At 45.6% G+C, this 25627-nt stretch overlaps 1 protein-coding gene across 1 annotated transcript in view; it reads right to left on the bottom strand.

The window, feature by feature from the left end:
- Nucleotides 1–25627, bottom strand: part of DNAH14 (dynein axonemal heavy chain 14) — a 1144348-nt gene that overhangs the window by 188024 nt on the left and 930697 nt on the right. The window contains exons 72-74 of the mRNA XM_078647362.1: nt 25180–25381; nt 14390–14608; nt 13391–13491 (exon numbers count right to left, since the gene is read on the bottom strand). Of these exons, the coding sequence (XP_078503488.1) occupies nt 13391–13491; nt 14390–14608; nt 25180–25381 (522 nt within the window). The remainder of the gene's footprint in view (nt 1–13390; nt 13492–14389; nt 14609–25179; nt 25382–25627) is intronic.

The raw sequence follows: 25627 nt of genomic DNA, 5'->3' as shown, positions 1-25627 counted from the left end.
ATAAACTTGAACGTAAATGCCACCTGCGATACCACTAACATAATCTACATGATTAAATGTCCATGTGGGAAAGCTTATTTAGGCCAGACGGAGCGGAAATTGAAAGTAAGACTAAATGAACATAAGAGCAATATCAGAACGAAAGCACCGAAATCAGTGGTAGCTACACATTTCATAGAGGCGCATCACCAAATTAACCAATTAAAAGCATGTATTCTAGAAGTGGTGGAAAAAAGCTCAGAGAGAGACAATAAAAAGATGCTGCTGATGCGAGAGAACTACTGGATATATCATCTACAAACCCTAAAACCAAGGGGAATGAATGAACGGACAGAATTTGGGTGTTATTTATAAACATTTGGCACATAGACCTTGGCAGACTATACGCTGATTTTTCACCATTATTGTCACATTTGATGATGTTTATACCTATATTGTTTATTAATCACTTTTATGGATTGTATTATTTTCATCTAAAGCACACTTGATGAATGCGATTTCATGCACGGTTAGATTATGGTATGCAGAGATCGTGTTGAGCTTTGGTATCGTTCCTTTCAAATCTCATATACCATATTATACTTAAAATATAGCAGAATCGAGAACCATCGTGAGAGGTCCCTTTAAGACCGTTTGTTTACGATTCAGCCCATTCGTTACATACGTCCTTGTTAGTACCACGCCCCTTGTTCACCTTACACGTCACACGCTGGCTTTCCCGCGTGATCGACAATGGCGGCAGCTTCGCACTAGGAAGCAGCCTTGGAATACACACGGTAAGAATTGAATCTAATATAAGGCAACTACATTCATGAGCCATCATAATCCTCGATAGATTTGAATTTATGTGGTATTTTTGTAGCGAATGTTTACTTTATATTACTAACTATTTATTAGCCAGCAGACAGTAACAGCTTGATATTGCATGAACTGTTCGTATATACATGATATATAGAATGTTTGTTTCTTCTTTACAAAAAGGACAAAAAGCTTAGATTTTTGTTATACATTCATTAGTCTGTCGAATTATTGTTGATAACTGTGATTCAATGGTTCATCTGATAAATTACTGATTTTATGTTCACCATAGATCATTAGTAATAGATATGCAATACTAATATGAAGGTGGTTATTATATCGGTTAATATCGAGTGTATTGAACATACATAGTTGTTGATTATATTATTCCTTGTATGATATAGAGGAGTTAGAGTTATATATTTTACATTACAGACTTCCCTGATGAAGGCAATGAGCCGAAATGCATTGGAAGTATTGTTGTGATTGATCATTTGATGAATTCGAGAGTTATGAAAATTTAACACACAGTACTACTTTGTAGAAGTATGAATAAAATACTTTGAATAGACATACAAGGAATCTCTCCAAGGATACTTTATTTGGATCAAAAACTTTATTGATAAATGCTTGCTGGACGTTTCCAGCACTTGAATCAGTGCCCTAGGAGACACCCGCACATCTTGTGTCGGTGCTATCTTGCGCAGTTTTTCAATATACTCCCGGGCGGGGAGTAATCCCAGGAGCACGATAAATTTGGTTTACCTATGATTTAACTTCAGCAGTGCACAGTCAACATTCCTTGTTGTTTTCTATATTCCTACTTAGAAACAGCCAACATCCTACACTCCTCCCAATCGGGCTTCCGGTCGGGTTACTCGACTGAGACTGCCCTTCTAAGAGCGATTGAGACCCTCAGACGTGGGGCAGATGCCGGACACACCATGGCGCTGGTGATGTTAGACCTCAGCGCAGCGTTTGACACTGTAGCTCATTACATCTTGCTACAGTGTCTAAACCGGGCGGGTGTCACAGGCTCGGCCCTGGGGTGGCTGAAATCCTTTCTTACAGGTCAGAGCTTTCAGGTTCAACGGGGCTCCTTCAGATCCTCAGAGTTAGCGTTGGAACAGGGAGTGCCCCAGGGCTCCGCCCTAAGTCCAACCCTATTTAATCTATACCTGGCCCCCTTGGTCGAAGTGGTGCAGGCGTATGGAGTGGAGTTAGTCTCCTACGCTGACGACACCCAACTGTTAATCTCTCTATCTCAAGCACCTTTAGCAGCGGCATCCAATTTTAAGGCCTGTATGCAGGATCTGGCCACATGGATGAACTCGCAGTGCCTAAAGTTAAACGGCTCCAAAACCGAGGTACTGGTGGTTGGTGGCACTAGCCTTAACTGAACAGCGAATTGGTGGCCTCCATGTCTGGGTCCTACCCCCACCCCTTGTAAGGAAGCTAAGAACCTAGGGATATGGGTGGACCCTACTCTATCTTACGAGGGCCACATTCGTCGCCTAGTGGGAAAGTGCTTTGGGTGCTAAAAACACTCAATCAAACCTTGGATCTACTTCCCCTTGAAGCTAGAGGCACCCTGACACAGGCGCTCGTGACGTCCCATTTAGATCACGGGAATGTACTGTTTTTGGGCACCACGGAAAAAAGTGTGGGACGTTTAAAAGTTCTTCAAAACTCGGCAGCTTGCCTAGTTCTGAGACTTCTGAAAAGAGCAGCGTCTAAAACTGCTCTAGCGGCCCTACACTGGTTGCCAGTAAAAAAGAGAGTAATGTACAAAGCTCTCCTCATATGTCATCGGATACTATGGCAGAATGCTCCCTCCTATCTCCATGACCTAATACAAAGATACGAGCCAAGAAGAGCCCTACGTTCTGTAGGCACGGGCCAGTTGATGGTTCCCCGTGTAAGAAGCGCCAAACTTGGGGGTAAATCCTTTAGAGTCTCAGCAGCCCAAAATTGGAACAAACTCCCGATTTGCCTCAGACTGGAAAAATCCGAAGTCAAGTTCAGAAGTCTTTTAAAAACTCACCTGTACAGCTCATAAAGCTCGCTAGATGAATGTTAGTGCATCTTCTGCTGTCTCTCTGTTCTTCTCTCCATAGCGCGGGGACACGCCGTGATGGCGCCGCCAAGCGCTCTACAAACTACTTTATTATTATTATTATTATTATCAATGAATTTCAATGTTTTCTTTTTTTTCTGCTGGGGCCAAAGTTTGCACAGGATCCTCGGATAGTAAACTGAGGCGATTAAAAGCAACAACGTACAATTTTATGGTCATAAGGGTCCTCTCTAGGTGTCCTCTTGGGTCAGAATACTTGTATCCTCCCCATTCTATCTGTTTTACAGTGCATTTTCACCACACCGAGCCGATGCGAGGAAACAAAATGGCAGCCACAACTTTTCTTTCAAGCTGCGGCCAGCCCATCAGGGCCTTCCTTTCACCTACAGATGTCAGGTAGATCCGCAAATTATCCGGGTCCCAGATATACAAATTAGTTTTCCACTTATTATCAGCCAAACTACTGAATAGATTTACACTAAATCACAAAAAGCACCATCTGCATACCAAGATCTAGCTTCCTGTCAAATTTGGTCTAATTCCATCCAGTGGTTCGAGCTGTATGCTTGTTCCAAGATCCTATGGGAATTAACATAGGGATAAACATGTTTGGGGACCCCTTTTTCCTCGGCCCACGCTTGACAGATCATCCCAAAACTTTTTGAAATGTCAAAACAGACGTGCTGCTACTACCGTTAATTGATGCACTTTATTATTGTTTTAATATGATGGTCGTTGTAATAATCGCATATTAGCACTTTACAGTATATTGACACACTTTATTATTGCTTTGATTTGATGGTCGCTGCAATAATTGCACATTAGCACCTTGAAATGTAATTTGTGCATGAAATGTACATTAGAAACTTTTTTGTTTCAGGTAATTTTGCACCTTAGCATTAATGCTTTGAATTACAACATGTGTAAAGTTAATGGTTATTCGTTTGAATATCTTTCCATTATCTATAAGGAAATAGTATGCTGTGCACGCTGTCACCTTAACATATTAAATGTGCAATATTATTCTGTAATTATTGATGTTCTGTGATTGGATTTGATTTTATTGATAAGTTTTAAATTGTATATATAGGGCAGTTTCTTATTTTATGTGTTGGGAAGATGTTTTGCTTGTAATTAATGTTTTTAATGATTAATCTAGTTGTTAAGATTGTGACGTGAAGTTGTTGTGATTGCAATGATTTTAAGTAATCAAGCAATAAAGATTATCACCAGTGACCTCTTCCTATGGAAACTATGTTGTAACTATAACTACCTACTATAGATATATGAAACTGCCACAAAACGTAGATTCTTTACTTTTTACTTCATTATTACTTGTTGTTGCAAAGTGATCCTGTGCCCTGGGCACCCCCCAACTTTTTGCTGACTGGTACTGGTGGTAACTGACTCTGACTGACCCTGGGCTCTGCCTAACCAGGGCCAGTGCTATGCTGAAAGAGACACATTAGAATACAGTGAAAACACTTACATACCCTAGGGTACACTTTGAGTTGGGGTACCCCTGTGATTGGCATGACCTACCCTATAAAGACCTAGTACAGAATAGGGTAGGGGGATTAAAACTACCTCTAAGTCCCTAGTGTATAATAGAGCATGGCAGTTTAGAGGCCAGCAGCCCTTTCTGCATTTGCATTTGTGCACTGCTGAAGCCTGAGGTCAGTTTAAAAGTAGTTCTGTGTTGCAGGACTGCTTTTAAAAAGTAAATTGTGCCCAAACTCCACTTTGGTGTTTGGGGCACTTATAAATGGACAACCTACAATATTTGGGAATATTAAATGGACAGGAGTGACCTTCTGCTTGACCCTGAGAACTTGGAATTAACCCTGGGCGTAGGACTACACTATGCTTGCGTAGTTTACGCAGTTTGCGCAACTACGCGCTACGCGAATTGCACGTAGCACAGTGTTGTATTTCTATCTAGGACCCTAATTCAATATTCCTAATTTATGCCCTTGTATGGCTATAATAAATAATATCCTTATAAAGGCATAATAATCATATCCATATTAAGTTGTAGCCCATGCAGTCAAATTAAGCAGGACTACTTCCCCAGACTCCTAGAGAGTACAACGCGTTCTTTAAACAAAGCAAACCTCCAGCAACCTGGGAAATCCCCATGCTTCTGTTTTGATTTGTCCTAGAACTCCTGTGAGCACTGAAAGAACTGCCAGTTCTTAGTGACATCTTTATTGACGTCTTATGTCCAACCTTACGTCAAACCCGGCACCTTTCAGGTATAAATATACCAACGTTGCCTTAAGCAAACACACGGTGGTTTGGAGCAGAGCGGCTATCTACTTGCCCGAGAGCCCAGCTGATGCAAGAGCCCACGGACGCCGCCCCTCCCCTTTGACGCACTGAGAGAGACGCTGTCTTTTTCTCCAGCCGAGAAAATCCAGCTCTGGTGTTTTCAGCCGCCCTTGCGGGTTGCTGGGATATTGAGTCCTGAGAAAGAGATACCAGACCTCCTGCTTTCTATCACCCAGGTACGGAGCTGACTAAACCCTTAAAGAGAATTCTTGACTCAGATTATTGGCAAAACCAACTTAACTTAAACTGCTACTTATTTGCTCCTTCCCACGTATTAGGCTTAGGTCAGGTAAACCGGGGTAGGCGTATTTAGATGCACCAGTTGAGTACGTTAGTCAATGTATTTATGTATGTATATATTTTATCTATTTTAAAGTATCATATGGCTAGGAAACCATATGAATGCTTTCACAGTATTATTTTATAATACTCCTTTTACTGTATGCACTTTACTTTATACTAAGTATTGCAATTGTGGCAATTCATTTCTCTTGCATGAGAAAGAAGACTGCTCAATAAATAACACCTTTTATTGAAAACGCCCGTCTCTCTATTTCTCTGCACTCTGGTGAAACTAAGTATGCACAATTGACTGAGTAAAATAGCTGTCTATTGTTTTCACACGACTCTAGAGATACACTCTTATTCTGAGGGAGAAAAGTTGTCATGTTTTATGGTTGTCAGAAGCTAATCCCTTCTTGTCTATCCAGGGAAGTTAAACTCCTCCTTGTTTATTCGAGAAAGTTTCTAGTGACCTCTGAGCTAGCTGGCAAAACTAATTAAGTCTAATATAGTCAGTAGAGACCTAGTCGACCATAGTCCTACGTCTAGACTGCTGTTTATATTATTCCAAGAGCCTATTGGGAATATAGGAACTACACTACAACAGTGCAAAAACGTGTAGCGTAGCGGGCACTTTTTGCTTGCTCGCGGTCTTCAACGTCAAGTTGGCGACAGCGAGTGAGAAAAATAAAATCCCGGCGAGACGTTTTCCTCATTCGCAATGAGCGTGGAAAATAAACCTCCTGGCGAGATTATCAAAGTGGGGAGGTCAGGTTTCTGATTGAGAGTGGTCGCGTATGCTCGCGATGAGAAACTAACAGTCTGCGTTGCGAAAACGACTGCTTGCACTGTGCAAGATGCAGTTTGCAATGATTGCACAGTGCGGACAAGCATGCGGCACTGTGCAATCAGTGCGAACAGCATTTTGCACAGTGCACTACGCAGTTTGCGTAGCTTGCATAGTGCGAAGAGCACTTCGCGTAGCGCTACTACGCAAACTACGCCCAGGGTTACTTGGAATAAGTATCTGAGAGGAGCAGAGCCTCTCAGATTTGCTGTTTGAAACCTAAGAGAGCAAGAAGGGCCATGCTGAGAAGTTTGATGTGCAATCACTAAGGCCTGCACTCTGAAGATTGCGTCTTCTGCACCCTCTGGAACTACTGCCCTGTGGACTCCCTTGCTGTAAAAGGACTAAAGAGTGGACTCCCTGCACACTATAGGTTAATGGAGCTCACTTGGAACATCACCACCAAGAATCCTCAACCTGGAGCATTACCAGCGAAGTTGTAAGGGTTTTGTCCAAGTGGACTGTGGGAACTGAAGTCCTTAACTTTCAAGGACCATCTTAGAGCTTCCATACCCTTTAAGTGAGATTGAGACACTTTGGGACCCTTTGTTGAACTTCGAGAAGAAGTTCCAAAAGTCTGAAGAACTTTGGAGCAACTTTGGAAAAAAAGCTCCATAAGTGGACCGACTCAGGCTGATGAAGGGTAATACGCAGAAACCGGTCCCAGGATGCTTGTTTCCGGTCCAGGGAGGACCTGGCTTGGCAATTCGGTCTGGACTGTTCCCATGAGGCACAGGGTCAAAACTGATTTGCATATGGCTGGGTCTAAACTGGGGTGGCATGGTGAGCAAAAGAACGGTGGATTTAACCCAGATCTCGTGACTGGGAGTGAATGTATGATTTACTCAACATTCCGTCCATCATTTGTTTGCATTGCACATTTCACCCTATCTGGGATGGGTATGCCCAGACGTGGGTCCCTTGCTCACTGTGCCACTGGTTTCAAGCTTAAGAAGGAAAACAATCGCTCCTGAGGGATAATACAAAAAGTCTAATGGTGAAGAATAACGCACAATATAGGGGTTGGTGTGGATGTCAGAAAGAAAAGCTATCTACACACATGTCAGGTTTGGTATTACATTGCATTATTTATATAGATATACAAGAAACTTTGTACAATATATATTAAAAAATAAACAGTTGTGACTGTACAAAAGCAGGTGTTTTAGTGCCCCAGTGAAAATATCAAAGAACCTATGCTACTTTAGTGACATTACAGTGGCATATACAAGAAGGTTTCAATTTTTCTATTTGTTTCAACAAAACAAGGCGATCATGTAATGTGTATACAATTGATCATCAACAATTTAAACTGTAGGAAACTGTTGCATGTTGTCTGCCTTTGCGAACTGTCAACGGCGTTTCGACCCTTTTAGAATATGGGGTCTCCTCAGGACTGAACAGTGTAGGTTCACCTGAAGAGGGCCTGCGCTGCTAATGAGAAGTGGTGGCACCGTGATAGTATAGTGAAAAAAGAAAAACTCACAGGGGTCCCAGCCGGGAGCCCATGTGAGGGTGAGTTGTGGCTGGCAAGTGTGATAATAGAGCTGGCCTTGGAGCTCCGTTGTGTGGATCCAGATGCCAGTCAGGAGATGCGGTGGACAAAAACTGCACGGTGGCACTCTGAGTATGTGGGAGCTTTCAACGATGTGGCGTGGTCAATCCCTTGCTTAGGTGAACCCTCTTGGGAGATGCTGCATGCGCAGTGATAAGCGCGTTTAGCGGTGGCGTGCTCCCTACGCGATCTGTCTCTGGTACGTCCTCTCCAGTTGGTGCAATGGACTGCATTCAAGCTAGCCTGGCTGATGAAGGGTAATACCCAGAAACCGGTCCCAGGGTGGCATGGTGAGCAAAAGAACAATGGATTTACCCCAGATCTCTTGACTGGGGTGACTAAATGTATGATTTACTCAGCATTCCGTCCATCATTTGTTTGCGTAGCACTTTTCACCCTATGTGGGATGGGTATGCCCAGACATGGGTCCCTTGCTCACTGTGCCACTGGATTCAAGCTAGCCTGGCTGATGAAGGGTAATATCCAGTAACCGGTTCGAGGATGCTTGTTTCCGGTCCATGGAGGACCTGGCTTGGCAGTTCGGTCTGGACTGTTCCCATGAGGCCCAGGGTCAAGACAGATTTGCATATGGCTGGGTCTAACCTGGGGTGGCATGGTGAGCAAAAGAACAATGGATTTAAAGTAGATCTCTTGACTGGGGGTGAATGTATGATTTACTCAGCATTCTGTCTATAATTTGTTTGCGTAGGCCCTAATTCACTACATATTTCTGTTTCAGAATGTGTAGGATCAAGCATTATCCGTCGATTAATAAATGTGGCTTCTGCTAATGGAAATCTGCCAAATTATCTAATGTCTGAAGTAGATATTTATATAAACATCTTACTAGGCATATCCAAAGAAGGCTTCAATTTATATTTGACAGGAATAAATGAGAATCTCCTTTAAATATCTGCACAATTACACTTCCTTTCCAAGATGGTGGACTTTGACGCCTTTGGATGTAAGCAGCATATTCTGGATTTAACATGTTTGTCAATTTCTCTGTATGTAGCTGAATTATGGAATTTGAAACTCTCTGGCTTTGACCTTTACAGGTTTTGTTTGTTTGTAACATCAATTGCATTGCCTCAACTGAAGGAGGCAGCATATCAATCGAGGTAGCTCCTTTACATGTTAGAAAAAGAAGAGATATTTCTTGCAGAGAAGATAATAACTATAGCTTGAAGATATAGTACATTAATTTTAAATCGTTTTGATTGTTTTACAGTGGACCATAAAAAAAAATAAGCCATGGATTTTCAAAATCATCTACTATTATTTGGTTCGATAGTTGTCGTAAAATGGGATTTATACATAGTGCAAACAACAGCGGTAAGCTTGGGCAGCGCGGTCGGGTACCTCTAGTTATTTCGAATGAGCCTGTAAGAACGCTATTTAAAAAGAGTCTTGCACTGGGGCGGAAATACAACATCTTAAAAGCCAGTATAAGTCCTTTGCTTACTCTGACCCTTGCCAGAGCCTCCCATAAAAAAAAAAAACAGGAGACCTTATCAAAGGCCTTTTCAGCATCCAGCAATATAAGTGCTGTTGGATCTCCAGAGATGTTAGCGGCATCAAATAATGAAATGACTCTTCTAATATGGTCAATCGTGCCACGTCCTGGTAAACCATGTTGTCGGGGTGAGACAACCTTGTGAATGACAGCACATAAGAGCATGGAAAGAATGTTGGAATAAATCTTAATATCGGCATTAATCAAGGTAATAGGGCGATAGGAGCCAGGTTCCAATGGTGTTTTATGTTTTTTAAGAAAAACTATCATTTTGGCTTGTGTTCAGGATTGCGGTGGTCTTCCCCCTTGTTACAACTGGGGGTCTCTAGATGGCAGAGGTAGGTACCACTGTCCAAATAGGGACCCTTGCTTCTAGTCAGGGTAAGGAGGAAACACTCTTTAGATAACCTCTGCTCACCCCCTTGGTAGCTTGGCACAAGCAGTCAGGCTGATCCAAAATCAATGTGTAAAGTATTTGTACCAACACTCACAGTAACACAGTGAAAACACCGCAAAATGACTCCACAACAGTTTAGAAAAATAAAGGTATTTAATCTAAACTACACAAGACCAAAATGACAAAAATCCAACATACACAGTTCAAGAATATGGTTGCGAAAGAGTTCTTAAAGTTGCGATAAAATAATCCACAGTTGCGTGAAAAGTTCACAGTTGCGTCACGTTTAGCCAACAGTACCTTTAGATGCGACAAAGTTTCAAAGCAGAAGTGGGTGAGGTGGAAAACAAGCGATGCATTGCTCCTGAGACCATGGGGAGGCATTGGCGACAGTCCTGCTGCAGCAGCGGGCGTGTTGCGACGAATCCGGTATTTATGGGGAGGAAGGCGATGACATGTATGGATTCCGGTGCGTAGGTTCCGTAGGAAGTTTGTTCTCGCAAAGGCACGATGCGATGATCTGTAGGGGCTGCGACGATCTCCGGGGCGACGATGCGTGATCCAGCGGCGATCTTCCTCTCGCAGCTCCTCGATGCGATGACTCTGCTACGATGTTCGCATCGACGTGATGCGGTCTGCAAGCAGGCGGTGCGGCGATCTCACCCAGCGATGACTGGCTCTGCTACGATGCTCGCAGCGATGGTGATCTTCCCGCAAACGAAGGATGCGACGCCTCCGGCAGCGGCAACAGGCGCTGCAACGATCTCAGCCTTCGTAGCGGCGGGAATTTCCTCGTGCTGTCGCAGATGCGCTCCGCAAGCAAATGATGCGAAAACCTTTCTGTAGCAAAATCTCTCAAATCTCGGTTTCCAGCTTCCCAGCACAGGTACAAATTCCAGAGGCACCACAACTGGCCCAAGCACTCTAGGAAGCACAGAGCTCTCTCAGCAGAGCTCAGGGAAGCTGGGGGTGAAGTCCTTTTGTTCCTGGAACTTCAAAACAGGGAGCCAGCTCACAACAGGCCCTTGGAGATTCCTTCAAGTAAGGGGAAAAACAACAACAAAGTCCTTCCCCTCTCCTAGGCAGCAAAGCAACTGCAGGTCAGTCCAGCATCACACAGCAGGGCAGTCCTTCTTCTTCAGTCTTTCAGCTTTCTCCTTGGCAGAGGTTCCTTCTTGTTTCTAGGATGATCTAATTTTCGGTAGTCAGGGGTCCTGTACTTATGCCCCTAAAAGTCTTTGATCCATTTGTGCAGGAGGGCTCTGAGCCTGGTCTGAAGCAGTTCTGGGTGTTCCTTGAGCACTTTGTTTTCCTGGCCTCTCCTTTCCTTTCAGGGAGAGGGGCAGGGTCGTCAGCCGCCCAGCAGGAGGTGGAGCCAGCATTGTGGAAGGCAGGCACAGCCCTATTCAGGCCCAGGTGCTATCCCCTCGCACCACTCAAGATGCAGTCATTCAGCCTAGGGCTGACTCAGCCAGCCTCTTGGGGTCTCCCAGCCTCTGTCACTCTCAAACCAGACAGCCAATTCACAAACAGGTCAAGGCGCACAGAAGGGTCAGACAAGAGAACAGCAACTTTCTAAAAGTGCTGTTCTCAAACACAGGATTTAAAAACAACCTTTCCTAAAAGATGTGTTATTAAATTCTGAGTTCAGGCATACCAGACTTTTATGTCCTATCTTCCTCCTATCGGAAGATATGCTGGTAGACACTGTAGCCAGCATCCCCCGTGATAGCCTATGGGGCAGGATAGCCTTACAATAGTGAAAAACGAAAATGGCTGTAATTCACTACCAGAGCATGTCACCTGCACAAGTACATGCTCTACCTTTCACATACACTGCACCCTGCCCAAGGGGGTACCTTGGGCCTTCCATAGAGGTGACAAATGTGTACAGAAAGGGAAGGGTTAGGCCTGGCCAGTGGGGACACTGACCAGGAGGACATGGCAGTTCACAGACTGCACACAGGCACTGCGGTGGCAGGCCTGAGACACCATTTTAGGGCTACTCATGTGGGTGGCACAATCAGTGCTGCAGGCCCACTAGTAGCATTTGTTATCACCAGCCCTGGCACACTCAGTGCACTTTACTAGGGACTTCTTGGTGACACAAATATGTCAATCATGGATAACCAATCACAATATCAATTTACACAGGGAGCACTTGCACTTTGACACTGAACAGCAGTGGCAAAGTCCCCAAAGCCTCTAAACCAGCAAAAACGAAATCCAGCACAGCATCAAAAATACAGGAGGTAGAGGCAAAAAGATAGGGGGAAACCACCCCAAAGATGCCAGGTCTAACACCCCTTTAAATACATGTAGAAATAATTGTAGCATACAATATTTCAACTGTGGCGCAAATTTCCTATAAAACTCTAAGGGTATGTTCTCTAAGCCAGTGGCTTTACCACTCCGAAGACTGTTAATACATAGCAAAATATCCACCCATTGGGGGAGTTCCTCAAGTTGTTGTTGATCCTCTTGGGAAAATTGTACCGCTGGAACTTAATTAATATGAAATAACGTCTCCCGAGTGGCCAGGAGTACCCTCATGATATAGAGTTTGGTAATATGAATAGAACACATTGTGAATTCCTTCTGGGTCTGTAGTTCTCCCTCTCATTTCCTGGTATCCTGACATCAGTGCTCCAACACAAAGACCCAAAACTTTAAGATACGGGGGGCTATTTATTTCCTAAAGTGTCATCAAGTCTGTTCAGCATTGCAAGATGCCAGTGTGGATAGAAGTTATACTACAGTTCTTCCCCAATTCCTTAATACCAGTTCATGCCGGGGTTATTTAAAAGATAACCAATTTGTAGAGTGATTAGTATTGTTTAGAAAAACATGGCATCCCAAATTCTTGATTCCAGTATGATCACGTGCAGCGAGTTAGAAGATCTGCTGTAGTTCCCTTTTCAGCTTGCTTGGACACCAGATCCAGAGTCGGGAACAGTTTATTTTTAAAGAATATACTTTGCTATTTCCAGGTTGTTTAACCACTACCTTTATTTATTTTGGAAGAAAAAGGGAAATTAATTCACAGGGAACATTATACCTTAAGGTGGACTATGTTGGCTTGTAGCAACATGTACCTTGGGATTCATGCTGGACATGCACCATAAGTTCATCTCTGCCATTTTTAAATCCCAACATATTCAAGGACCTCATGGAATTAATGTTTCAAAATACAAATGAGTGGATCATCAGGCAGGCAGGGGTTTCTGCCTATACGTAGTCCATCAATACTTCTGTTGAGGAAGGTGGTACTGAGTTAATGCTGGGTTTCTTTGCCACACCTGGTGAATTGTGGAAAATGTTTTTGCATATTTACATACTTATAACTGTGAAATGGAGTCTTTCAAGAAAAACAAATATAGCCTAATTCTGCTATCATGCCGTAAGCCTACACTATTGTATTTTTGCCTTTGCGTTTAATGGTATTTAAAGCTAACTTAATAGTTCATTATGCAATAAAAAGTTGTTGAAATTCAAGCCTGATGACCAAAGGCTAGCAATATAGGGTGCACAATCGGGTAAAACAGTTCACTAGAATCTCTAATGCTGAATAAAACATTTTTTCTCACCAGTATAACTTTTTGAAAAGAAGAAAGCTTCTCCCATCTGAAGAGTGTTTCAGAGTCCTTACTTTCTTCAATAACACCAGGTATTTCTTCTTTATTAGTATCTGTATCAAAATGAAAAAAACAGCATTGAAGGGAGATTTAGACCAGCACACAAGACTTATTTAATGTATTTGAGTAAACAAATTCAGGTTCCCAATTTGCAGACATGGTATGCGAATCAATGGGCCTCCAACTCTATCAGGAGATGTAGATGACCAGCTACAAAGGGTTTTGACTCAATGAAGTAGCCGGCATGTGAGGTTTTGGAAAGATGATGAACTTCTGTGGGGACAAGTCCAATTGATTCCTGTTGAATCTTCAAATTGATTACACATGTCTAAAGTTTTCAGTATATATGTTTAATAAGTGGATTTTGACGCATGCCATATAAATTCGAATGCCCCAAATCCACAGGAACCATTTGCAACTGTTGCAGTAAAGTTTACAGCAGTGAAACTCATAGTTGTGATGATTTAAAATGCTTCCTAAGATGTTTTTTCACTGCTGCAGTATAATTTCATAGCTCTGACTTTAAACAGAGCTATGGGATGAAATGGTCTGTGACAAAATGCTGAATGCAGAGCTCTAAGATTGTTGAGAAACATTTTTCAAGACAGGTGATGACCTCTCTTAGATACTTAGAGAGAGGAAACTGGAGAGTGATGAAGAGGCAAAGACATCAAACTTTCAGTGACAGTGGTTCATGATGCTATGAATGCAATATCAAATAACAATCAGACTGTAGGGGCATTTATGATTGTGTGTAAGAGAGTATGAGTAAAAAAGAGAGAGAAAGAAAGATCTGGAGGAGAAAAGATGTGTGTGGGGGAGTGTGTGTGTGAGAGAAAGAAAATTGAGCATGTCAATATTTAACCCTATGGAGGATGATATATTAAATAAAACACTTAAAACCATCGCCATAGGACACTTGGTTGTATCACTCCCTGATAAAGTACTTACCACAAAGCACGGCAGAAGATACTAATGACGCAGAGTGGAAAGGTGTGCTGAGAAAGTGATATACATTGCCATTCCTCATAAAACAGTCCCACTGGCTGGTGTTCGAAGTAAGGGATTTGCACAGGAATGAGAACGCTTCCATGTGAGTGCTTATGTACTGGCACTGCTTCCACGCGGCACCACTCACCCAGGTTGGACCTTCAAGCCCTTCAACAGCCTCTGCAGGGACCAATCAAACAACAGGCATTAGTATGGACTTAATGCCCCAACATTGCGCTGACAATTGTTCCACATAAGCATGTTCACGACAGCAGAGTCAAAGAATCAGAAAAGGCGGTAATTTGCCCCCATACACGAAATTTACTCTCTAGGAAATGACAACATCGTGGTGGGTTTTGGGTGCTCACCAAACTTGTGGGGTTTGTTGGTTTTCACAGGTGGCTCACCAGCAAAAGTTGCTAAACACAAACATTTCTTTGTTTGTGGTATTCACCAAGCTTTTCCAGCTTGTTACCAACTGTGATTACACTAGTACATTTGCTCCTGTCAAGTAAATAGTGCATGGATCGTTGGGGTGGGGCTGGAAAAAAGCATCCCCCAACCCTTTGGGAGTGCTGGGAAAGAGGGGGGTCTACACTGGAAAAAATATGTTCTCCTTTGAGAAGAAAGAGGTATAAAAAATATTTCCAGGTGTAATTTTGCATTCATTTATGCGCCTGCTCCTTTCCGTATAGGAAAATGGTTGCACATTTAAATACCCCCAGTTATATACAAAAAGTCTAGCTATAGGTGTATGCTTGGAATTCTTTCAGAATTTCAAAGACGTTCTAAAGATGCACCAAACGTAGCAGCATGCCTAAGGGAACGCATTCTGACTTTTTCTCCTGAGCTTCTGTGAATCGACTACCCGCCCATCAATTATTACAAATATATACATTTGCCTCGCCTGGGGTGAGAGATCCAAACGCAGGAATCCACTAGGTGCATGGAGGGGCATCATTATATCCAGACACGAAATGTGCAGTCCTGTAATGTACAATATGCGATCGCTTGTAAACTTTTGTTGTATTTGTGTCTATTTCAAAGACAACGTGTAAAGCAGTTGTAGCATCGTGCTACAATAAATACAGACACTTATTATTGTCTTAACTGGAGCTTTATTTAATACCTCTTACTCATGCCCTGTCCCTACTATATCTGCCTTCATCCTGTACTGACCCCTCCTCTTCCCCTCAGCCCACCTAGCTCCGCCCACCCCAGCTACTAGACTGTCAACTATATTACATCTCCCCCTTTCTTAACAAAATGAGCTTAATGTCTTCAGTGTTCGCAATTGTTCAATCCACCACACTGGTCGGCGGACAGTCGGTTCTTCAAACCTCAGTAGTGTCGAATCAGTGGTGGGCTTGGCTTTGGTCAGTCTTTCTGTTGTCTGGATCAGGGTATTCCTGACCATTTTGCGTTTGAACTGTTTACTCTCACGCTCCGCAGTCATCATGTTTCCTTCCTGCGGTGTAACGGTTGGTTCAGATGCTCGATCGTTTTCATGAGTGGATAATGTTCGGGTCCTCTTCTGAGCACCAGCATCTACTTTTACTTCCTTTCGTCTTGTCCAGTCGAGGGCAACACTGCTCTCCAATCCAGGGTCATACATACCAGACAGTACGGTGTGGCTCGATAACTTGTTCACGGCCTCGGGTTGTCTGGCGAGCTCGTGGGCTATCTGTGCATAGGCATGTTTCTCTCTCATCTGATGATCTCTCTCTGCCGACATGTCCGGTTTTCTTTGCGGAGGGGATGGCTGGTCCCTTCCCATCTGGTGACTAAGGTCCAGTGTCTCTGTTTTCTTTTTGTAGGTCCTTTGGGTCAGCCTCGCGGACCCCTTCAAGGGTGACGGTGTCTGATCTATGTCCAGATGTACTTGTGACTGACATGACAGATTGTCTTGTGACATGACAGAGTGTTCAGAGTCCTTAGTGTGTGACGTGTTGCTCTTGACGTGAAGGATGTCCTTTGGTTCCATGGTGCGTTTGGGTGGTTGACGCCATGACTGTTGTCGGGACCATGACTCGGTCAACTCACGGGATTGAACAGACGAACCCTCTGGGTCAGAGAAGTCTCTTGTCGACTTCCAGGATCGGACAGACGTGCTCTCTGAACCAGAGGAGTTCCTGGCCATAAACGTGTTTTCTAGGTCAGAGAAGTCTTTTGTCGACTTCCAGGATCGAACGGACGCGCTCTCTGAATCAGAGGAGTTCCTGGCCATACTCCTTTTGAAGCGTTCCTTTGAGGGTGTATCGGGTGCTGGATGTCTGAAATAAGTGGGCCGTGACGCGTTGTTCGGTGACTCAGGGTTGTCTTTAAAACGATTCTCCGGGCGCCTTCGTCGACTTGTCTTTGGCATTGTTTCATCCGAGAAGTTGTTCAGCAACCACGTGCTTGTTCTTTGTGTTTGCTCTTGAGATTTTCCATCTTTGCCTTTCTCACATGTCAACGACGTCTTCTCAGTTTCTTCGTTGTCCCCGGTGTCATTGATGCGTTGGTCTTTTCCTGTTCGTTGTTGGGGAGGGTCGGTTCGTCTTATACGACCTATTTCTTCTTCCCACTTGTTTGGTGTTCGGATACCCCTGATGTGGGTGTGATGTGTTCTCCTGCTGGATGATGTTCCTTCAGACTCATCTTCACAACTTGACGAAGAGTGTTCCTGCTCCGACTTCCAGTTTTGACCATTTGGAGCTCTCCTTCTATAGTTCGTCTTCCTTACTCTCTTGTTGTGTAATTTGCCATCCTGTCCAGGGGTGCTATCTGTCCCACTGGACGCTCCCCCCTCGTCAGACTTTGAGTGACGTCCTGAGGGTGAAGAACTCCTTGAGGTTGTCCTTTGACTGATTGACTCGGAGTATTTCTTGTCACTGTGTCTCTCCCGTTGGCCAGACTTTGGATGATACCCTGAGAGTGAAGAACTCCTTGAGGTTGTCCTTTGACTGATTGACTCAGGGTACTTCTTGTCATTGTGTCTTTCCCGTTGTCTTTTCATTGGTCTGCCTTCCCTCTCTCTCTTTTTTGTTTTGTCTGTTTTTCGAGTGTCATCTGTCCAGGCATCTTGATAATTTGCCTTCAGATTTGGGTCCTTTGATCTGTCTCTTGCCTTGACGTGCATACCAATTTCAGCCTTCCTGATGATTTCTTCTAGCGACCACTTTCCTCGCAAGATCTTGAGCTTTGTGTCGGGGTTTGTGCAGCCTTCAATTATCCGGAGTCGAACTGCGTCCTCGTTCGTGAAGGTGTTGAAGTGGCAGCCTTGCACCAGGTTTTTCAACCGAGTGATGAAAGTTGGCAATGGTTCACCTGGTTCCTGCCGAGCTGTGTTGAAAGCGATGCGCTCTTGATCCACTTCCGCTTGTGCGGAGAGATGGGCACATAGCTTTTCTTGGAGTCTTTTATAGATTTCTGTGTCTTCTTTGGAAAATGTTTCGATTGGGCATCGGCCCTCTGGACCCACCAAATGGAGGAGCAACATTAGACATTTCCTCTCTCTTTGTTCACCATTGGCGTCCAGGAAGTCACCCAATGTCGCCAGCCATCGGTTCTGTTCAAGACACAGACTCCAGGTATCATACTGCATTCCTGGGGGTGGTGCTCTGATGCAAGGGTTGCGTCGTTGTGCTACATCTTCCTTCGCCATGAGAAGAGGATTCTGATTGATTGTATTCAGGCGGGTTGCTCACTCGGCTTCTCGTAGTTTTTTAGTTAATCCTCTTTGGTCAAGGCCTTGGGTCTGGTCATCTGCTGGGGCGTTACTAATCCTTGCAACCACCACCGTATGCGCCAGTGACTAGAACTTGGATTTCCTGCGTTCCGAGATGCCCACTATCCAGCCGCACTGTGCCAGTCGCAGGGCTCCTTCTCCGCGGTGAGGCTAGTGCAAGTCCTTTGGTCACCTCCGTGTATGTTGTGCTTGTTTCCGGGACCGTCCTTCGCAGTCTTGCCTTCCTCTGAACCTCGTGCGGTTCTGTCCAGCAGCTCCTCCCCTTTACGCTCTTCGGTATGTGTTCACCATCACCTTTGGAGGTGCTCGTGCCGGTTCGCTGTTTCTCGCTAATGTGTGTTTATTTGCTTTTCCAGTGCTTGTTGGTTTCTACTCGCCACTGCTTGTTTATATGTTCTTATCAAGGCTTGGTTGTTCTTCGCCAATGCTCGTTTGGTCTTTGTCAATGCTTGTTTGGTCTTCGCCAACGCTTGTTTTGGTCTTCCGGTGTCAATGTTTGTTTGTTTGCCAGTGCTTGTTTTTATTTCTATCGCCAATGCTTGTTTTATTTCTATCGCCAATGCTTGTTTCTATTATGTTCGCCAATGCTTGTTGCTAAACTCAGCTCGCCTGACTTCAAAATGGCCGCCTGCAGTTTGCACAGGGAAGGTGTCCCAGAAGTTGCCTGACTCAAAGATGGCCGCCCAACTCTCACGAGACTTGGCCACATGCAGCTCTTCTCACCATGCAAGCTTCACAGCTCTTCACAGGGACTCACCCCGATCTTCATTTCAGTCCCACGTCTTCCTTCTGGGGTTATTTCTTCACTACCACCAGGTAAGCTCACGGAATTCACTCCGACGCGATCGCCGGACACAGATGCGAATTCCCACGCATCGGGGGTGAGGTTTTCAACAAAGCGGCACAGTTCTTCTTTCACGGGATGGCACTTCTTCTCACAGCGCTCAGCCAGTCCCTAATATTTACTCCAGCAGTGCAGCAGGGTCGGGGTGGGCTCCAGAGCCCTTGCTCAGTTTCCTTTAGCCTCGCTTCAGCCCGTACTCACGTGGGCACCTGCAGTCTCTCCTTGGCGCGAACAGCGCTCTTGCTTCTGGGCACACCACGGGGCTTCCACAGTGCCCCAGGCGCCTTCTTGTAGCCAGAGTATTGGGCAGGATCGGGGTGGGCTCCCGATTCCTCCTTACTTTAGAGTTCCTGCTTTTCCTCGCCGACAGCTTGCCAAACCTCACGCATCGGGCGTGAGGTTTTCCGACGGCACCCAGGCTCCGGTTTCGGCGCGTTCAGCCGCGCTTGGCAGCCAGCTCTCGGGGACGGCGTCCTCTTCACCAGGGCACCTTTTCTTCACTGTGGGGGTGCTGGACAGGGTCGGAGTGGGCTCCCGACTCCTGTTTCTTTACCACTGCTGGGCACCACGCATCCGCCGGGACTCGCGCTTTCAGCGCTAACTGATTACTGCCACTGAGCGTTTCAGTGCTCACTGTCGTGACTCTCTTGGGGCTCCCCAGCGTCGCTGAGGATGGGGGTCACTCACTACTGACCTCCTTCGCCTGGTGTCAACTTCACTCGGCAGCGGAGCTCTTCTCTCGACGCTGCAGGGACAGGGTGCCTTTACACGATCTTGTGGGCTGCATTCACGCTGATCCCATCCTCGTCGCCAGTTGTAGCATCGTGCTACAATAAATACAGACACTTATTATTGTCTTAACTGGAGCTTTATTTAATACCTCTTACTCATGCCCTGTCCCTACTATATCTGCCTTCATCCTGTACTGACCCCTCCTCTTCCCCTCAGCCCACCTAGCTCCGCCCACCCCAGCTACTAGACTGTCAACTATATTACAGCAGTTATAGTGATTGTACATGGACCCTGGCTCTTTATGTATTGTGGGCATGTTCTACGCCCAATTGTGTTTGTTGTTTGTGAAGGAAAATAAAAAATAACTATTTATGAAAATAAATAGATGTGCCACCTGGTGTAGCATCAAAAGAAGCACCTTTAAAACTTTAGGTCTGGCGTTGGCCAAGACCTTTTGATTTTAACAACTCTATATATCACTTACGGAGGTTTCCCACCTGCTTCTATCATCCATTGGTCTGTCAGTGTGTCATTCAAATTTTTGTTCTGCCTACCACAGCATACACTTCAGCGATTGGCTTACCTTTCTGTGAGTGACTGCAGTCTGGTCTCGCACAAAGTGCACTTACACAGAAAAAGCATTCCGCTTCTTGTTTTACAAAAATCATTCACAAACATTGTAAACACCAAAAGTTAGCAGCCAATGCCAGACTTCTTGGCTTAGCTAATGTTGATTATCTTGTTGACAAGAATAATTGACATGAAGAGGACTGACACCCAATTATACATGTGAACAGCCCTTCACTACGCCTGTTTTCTTCTGATTCATATGACAGTTCGCTGACCTTGTCAGTGAACTGCTTCTCTACTTGCGCAGCTCCGCCTGGTAGCTGCTGTCCCTTGCAGGTCCACTGATCCTTTCTGGTTGGTTTTCGAGGCTCTCCTCCACCTGCAGGCTCCCGCCTGTGCCTCATTCCTGGTGGGCTAGTGAGGAGCATCTTTGCTCTGGTGCTGGTCTGCCTTCTGTCCTTCTGCTTTCTGCCTCTTTTTCCCCTCTGCACATTTTTTAAAAACTTTTTTCTCTTTTTCCCCCTTTTTGCATACTTTTTTCACTTTTTCACCCTTTTTTGTGCGTGCCCCTGCTCGACCCCAGCAGCCCACCACCTTTCAGCGCCGCGTTTCTCGCTTCTGGGCTCCCTGCTGTCCAGCCATCCCCTCACACTACTTAATGGCGGGGCTGTGCGGCCATGCAGCTGCAATGCCAAAGGCAAGCCCGTCTGCAGCCGTCTGCGCCTGGACCGTGCCCATTGCCAAGGACCCTGGTGCTTGCACCTTCCACCGATACGACGCCAGCACCCTCCTCAACACTGGAGGCCAAGCTGCATTCCACCTTGTGTCGCCAAAAGACACCCAAAACTACAGGCACACCCTAACCCACCTCCACACTCAAGCTCCTCCCACGGCTTGGTTGACCTACAGCGCAACCGACCGGCTCAGCTGCATCCTCCTCAACACGCGCTCCCTCCACAAACATGCAACGGAAATCTGAGATCTCCTCGACTCAGTCTCCCCCGACATCGTCTACCTCATGGAAACCTGGATGAACCCCAGCTCGGGCCCGGACATCACCACCGCCATCCCAAACGGCTACAAGATCACCCGCAAAGACTGCACCGAACGACCGAGGAGGAGGCATTGCCATCGTCCACAAGAACTCCCTCCGCCTGACCACCCACTCGGACAAACCAACGACCACCATGGAACATCTCCACTTCCAGGTCCAGACCAACCCCACCCTACATGGCACCCTTGTCTACAGACTGCCTGGCCTCCGCCCACCCTTTACCAACACGATCATCGATTTCCTCGCAACCCAGGCTCTTGCATCTACCAATTACATACCTTTCGGCGACCTTAACTTTCACCTGGAAAACCCCAATGACCAGAACCTGCATCCCTTCTGGAGAACCTCTCCAACATCGGACTCAAGCAGCAAGTCACCTCTCCGACCTATGCAGCAGGACACACGCTTGACCCCGTCTTCACCGCCAGTGAAAGCATCAGCTACAGCCACACCTCCAAACTCCTCTGGATCGACTGCCATTACATTCAATTTGCTTTCACCAAACCCACCGTACACCAGCGCCCCCCCCCCACTGTAACTACAACAAGGTCACAAAGAACAGCTCAGCACCATCCTCAGCACAACCATACCGCCGACACCCACAGATGCCAATACTACAGCACGCAACCTCCACCGATGGATCTCCAATGGGTCCGATGCACTGGTGCTCCTCAAGAAATCACCCGGCAAGCAACACTTCAAGAAAGCAAGATGGTTCACTGCCGCGCTGCACAAGTCCAGACGCACCTGTAGATGGCTCGAGAAGAGATGGTTGGACAACAAAACCCCGAAAGCAGCTGCACCTCACACCACCACCTTCTCAAAAGTACAAAGAAAATGGCCCTCCAAGACAGAATCGGTGACAACACATGCAACAGAAAAGAACTCTTCGCCATTGTCAAGGAGTTTGCAAAACCCAACAGCAAGACCACAGAAGTCCCACCCTCCCAAAACCTCTGCAACAAACTCAGCACCTACTTTCACCACAAGATCAGGCAGATCTACAAAAGCTTCGACATCCAAGACCCGCCCATCACTCCAGCCACCACCACATGCGACGACAATGCCCTCCAACAGATGCTCCTCAACTGGTCCCTGCTCCCCATGGACAACACTCTCAAGACCATAAATAGCATTCACTCTGGAGCACACTCAGATCTTTACCTGCACTACATCTTCCACAGAGCCGCAACCTCCATCGCCATCGCATTACGCAGTACCATCAACTGCTCCATCGAGACCGCCACCTACCCTGATGACTGGATACACGCTGAGATCAACTCCCTGATGAAGAAACCGTCTGACGACCCGACAGACCTAAAAAATTTGAGACGCATCTCCCTGCTCCCCTTGCCACACAAGGTCACCGAGAAGGCCATCAACGCCCAACTCTCTGAGTTCATTGCAGCTTCTCAAATAACCACAACACAGAGACAACTCTCCTTGCCACCACCGATGACAACCGCTTCCCCCATGACCGGGGAGAAACAGCAGCCCTCATCTGCCTGGACCTCTTGCCGCCTTTGACACTGTCTCCCACTGCACCCTAAGCATGAGACTCCTTCGGCGAAAAAGCACTGGACTGGATCTGTTCCTTCCTCACCAGTAGAACGCAGTGAGTCAGACTACCATAGTTCCTCTCAGAACCCACATAGATCAGCTGCAATGGCCCCCAGGGCTCCTCCCTGAGCCCCACACTCTTCAACGTCTACATGGCCCCATTCACAGCCATAGTCAGGAACCAGAAACACAACATCGTCTCCTACACCAACACCCAGCTGATCCTATCTCTCACCAATGAGCCCACAATCGCCAGAAACAACTTCCACGACAGGATGAAGGCCATTGCTACCTGGATGAGGGACAGTTGTCTCAAGCTCAACTTGGACAAGAACAAAGTCCTCATCCTGGGGCCCAGCACCTCCACTTGGGAAGACTCTTGGTGGCTCACCCTGTTAGGTACCCTCCCATACTCACGGACCACACACAAAACCTCATCATCATATTGGTCTCCTCACTCATGATGTACCACCAGATCAACGCTGTCTCCTCGTCATGCTTCCACACTCTTCACCTGCTTCGAAAGACCTTTAGATGGATCCCCACTGAGGCTAGAAAATCGGTCACCCACGCACTCATCAGCAGCAGCCTCGTCTATGGCAACACACTCTAGGCAGCCATCACCCAGAAACTCCTCAGGAAACTACAGAACATTCAGAGTGCCACAGCCAGACTGGTTCTCAACATCCCACACAGCAGCCACATCTCCAAACCCCTGCGAGTACTCCACTGGCTCCTAGTCGACCAAAGAGTCACGTTCAAGCTCCTCACACATTCCTACAAAGCCCTCCACGATGCCGGACCAGCATACCTGAACCACCGCCCCTCATTCCAAGTACCCACCAGACACCTCTGCTTTGCCGAACTGGCCCTTGTAACCGTCGCTAGGATCTGCAAGACCAGGACCGGAGGAAGATCCTTCTCCTCCTCGCCACCAAAACTGGAAACACCCTGCCACTCCACCTCAGGCTATCCCCGTCGCTGACCAAATTCAGGAGGGATCTCAAGACCTGGCTCTTCGACTGAACCTCTGCACCAGTCAGGACCTGCAACCCTCCAGCCCCCAGCCCCTTGAGACCCTCACGAGTAAGTTGTCGTGCTTAACAAACTCTGATTGATTGATTGATTGACAGGACACATTCCACCAAAGAAATGGCTTTATACATTTAGGAGACTCTAAAAATCCAAACACTTCTCTTCTTCAAGGACCACTAAAGTTACCTCAGCATCTGGCTTATCATGGCCACAACCTGATTAGAAGAGGCCATAAGTTAGACAAAGCAGAGGATAAGCTTTACAACAATGGTTGACACTGGAAACAACATCTCTTGGATCACATATGATGCAGAAGACTATACTCTATTTGTACAGCTCCTCGGTATAGCACAAACCCACACTTTTCAAGAATTTTCTAGTTTGAAGATTGACCAGGTTAAATCCAAAGGCTTAATGCTTATGAAGAGGGACAAAGTTGTATGTGGTCTTAAAGATTTGGACCGTTTCAAATGGTAAAAATGTTGTTACATATTTTGGATTAATTATCCACAAAATTGTTCAGTACTATTTTACAATACACCGTGTTAAGCTAAATTGGCCTAGGCAGATCAAATGTCCCTGTTTGTTTGGATGACCAGTATAAAAAATAAATGCCCAGATTTCTCTGCCTATAACAGACTCTCTGCCTAGAAACATGTTAAATCAGATATAAAAGAATAATTGGCACAGTTTATAGATTTGGTATAACTGCTGCCCAGGGACCTATTGGCTTGTTAAATGGTTGTGTACACGGGGCAGCCATCTATAGGGTTTTCCACTGTCTATTCATCAAGTATATAAAAAGCATTCAGAGATGGCAGTTCTGCATGTGCAGCAGAAGTGGCCCCTTTGTATGTCCAGTCAATACTTTGTCATTCAGTTCAAATGCTGCAGTGAGAGCTCATCATCCTGAAAAAAGTAGAGGACCTGCATTAGGAGGCCATTAAGCTTGTAGGCCTATTATGAGATGTTGAATCACAGCTGGTCTCTGTGGGGGAACCCGTGTGCTGTCTGCCTAATAACACCATATAGACCAGCAAACTAGCACTATCTCAAAGCCAAATGTTGCCTTTATTTTCACTTCATATGAGGAACAGGACCCTACCGATAAGTTAAACTTAGATCCTTTGTAAATCAAGTTGAAAATTCTTGCAACCCTGAGAAGACAACTGCCATAACATCGATATCAAAATCCGTTGAGAAGTCTTTTTTTCAGTGTTATATACCTTTGGTTTTAGAATGGCGTTTTGTGCCCATCATGTTTGCTAGCAGTGCCGAGTGCAGGAAGATGTCCCATTCGTTTTCTGGGAGAAACCCAAAAGTGTCGGTCTGCGGCTGATTTTCCCTTCTATTATGTTTCATGATGGTTGAACAAAGCAGAAAGGAAAAGCAGAGCTGGTGCTCAGTGAAAAGTGCAGAAGAAACAACCTATGGAAACAAATAAAACACAACTATTAAGGTATTGCTTCAATGGAAAAAGCACTCATCACCACAAACTCAACTACTGATGGGGAGGAAGGGGTTCCAGTCCTAGAAGGGACCTACCTTCAGCCTATTTCCCATAAATCCTTCCAACTTTGTGTCCACTACAGTGATCTAGCAATGAGACAAGCAGCACAGATGAGTCTGCTGAGTGTGTTTGGAACAGTTGTCTGATGTTACAGTTGTGGCAGG

The sequence above is a fragment of the Lissotriton helveticus genome, chromosome 6 (genome assembly GCF_964261635.1).
Source record: "Lissotriton helveticus chromosome 6, aLisHel1.1, whole genome shotgun sequence".
NCBI lineage: Eukaryota > Metazoa > Chordata > Amphibia > Caudata > Salamandridae > Lissotriton > Lissotriton helveticus.
Note: the sequence above shows the minus strand (reverse complement) of the source record. Positions and strands in the feature narration are given on the sequence as shown.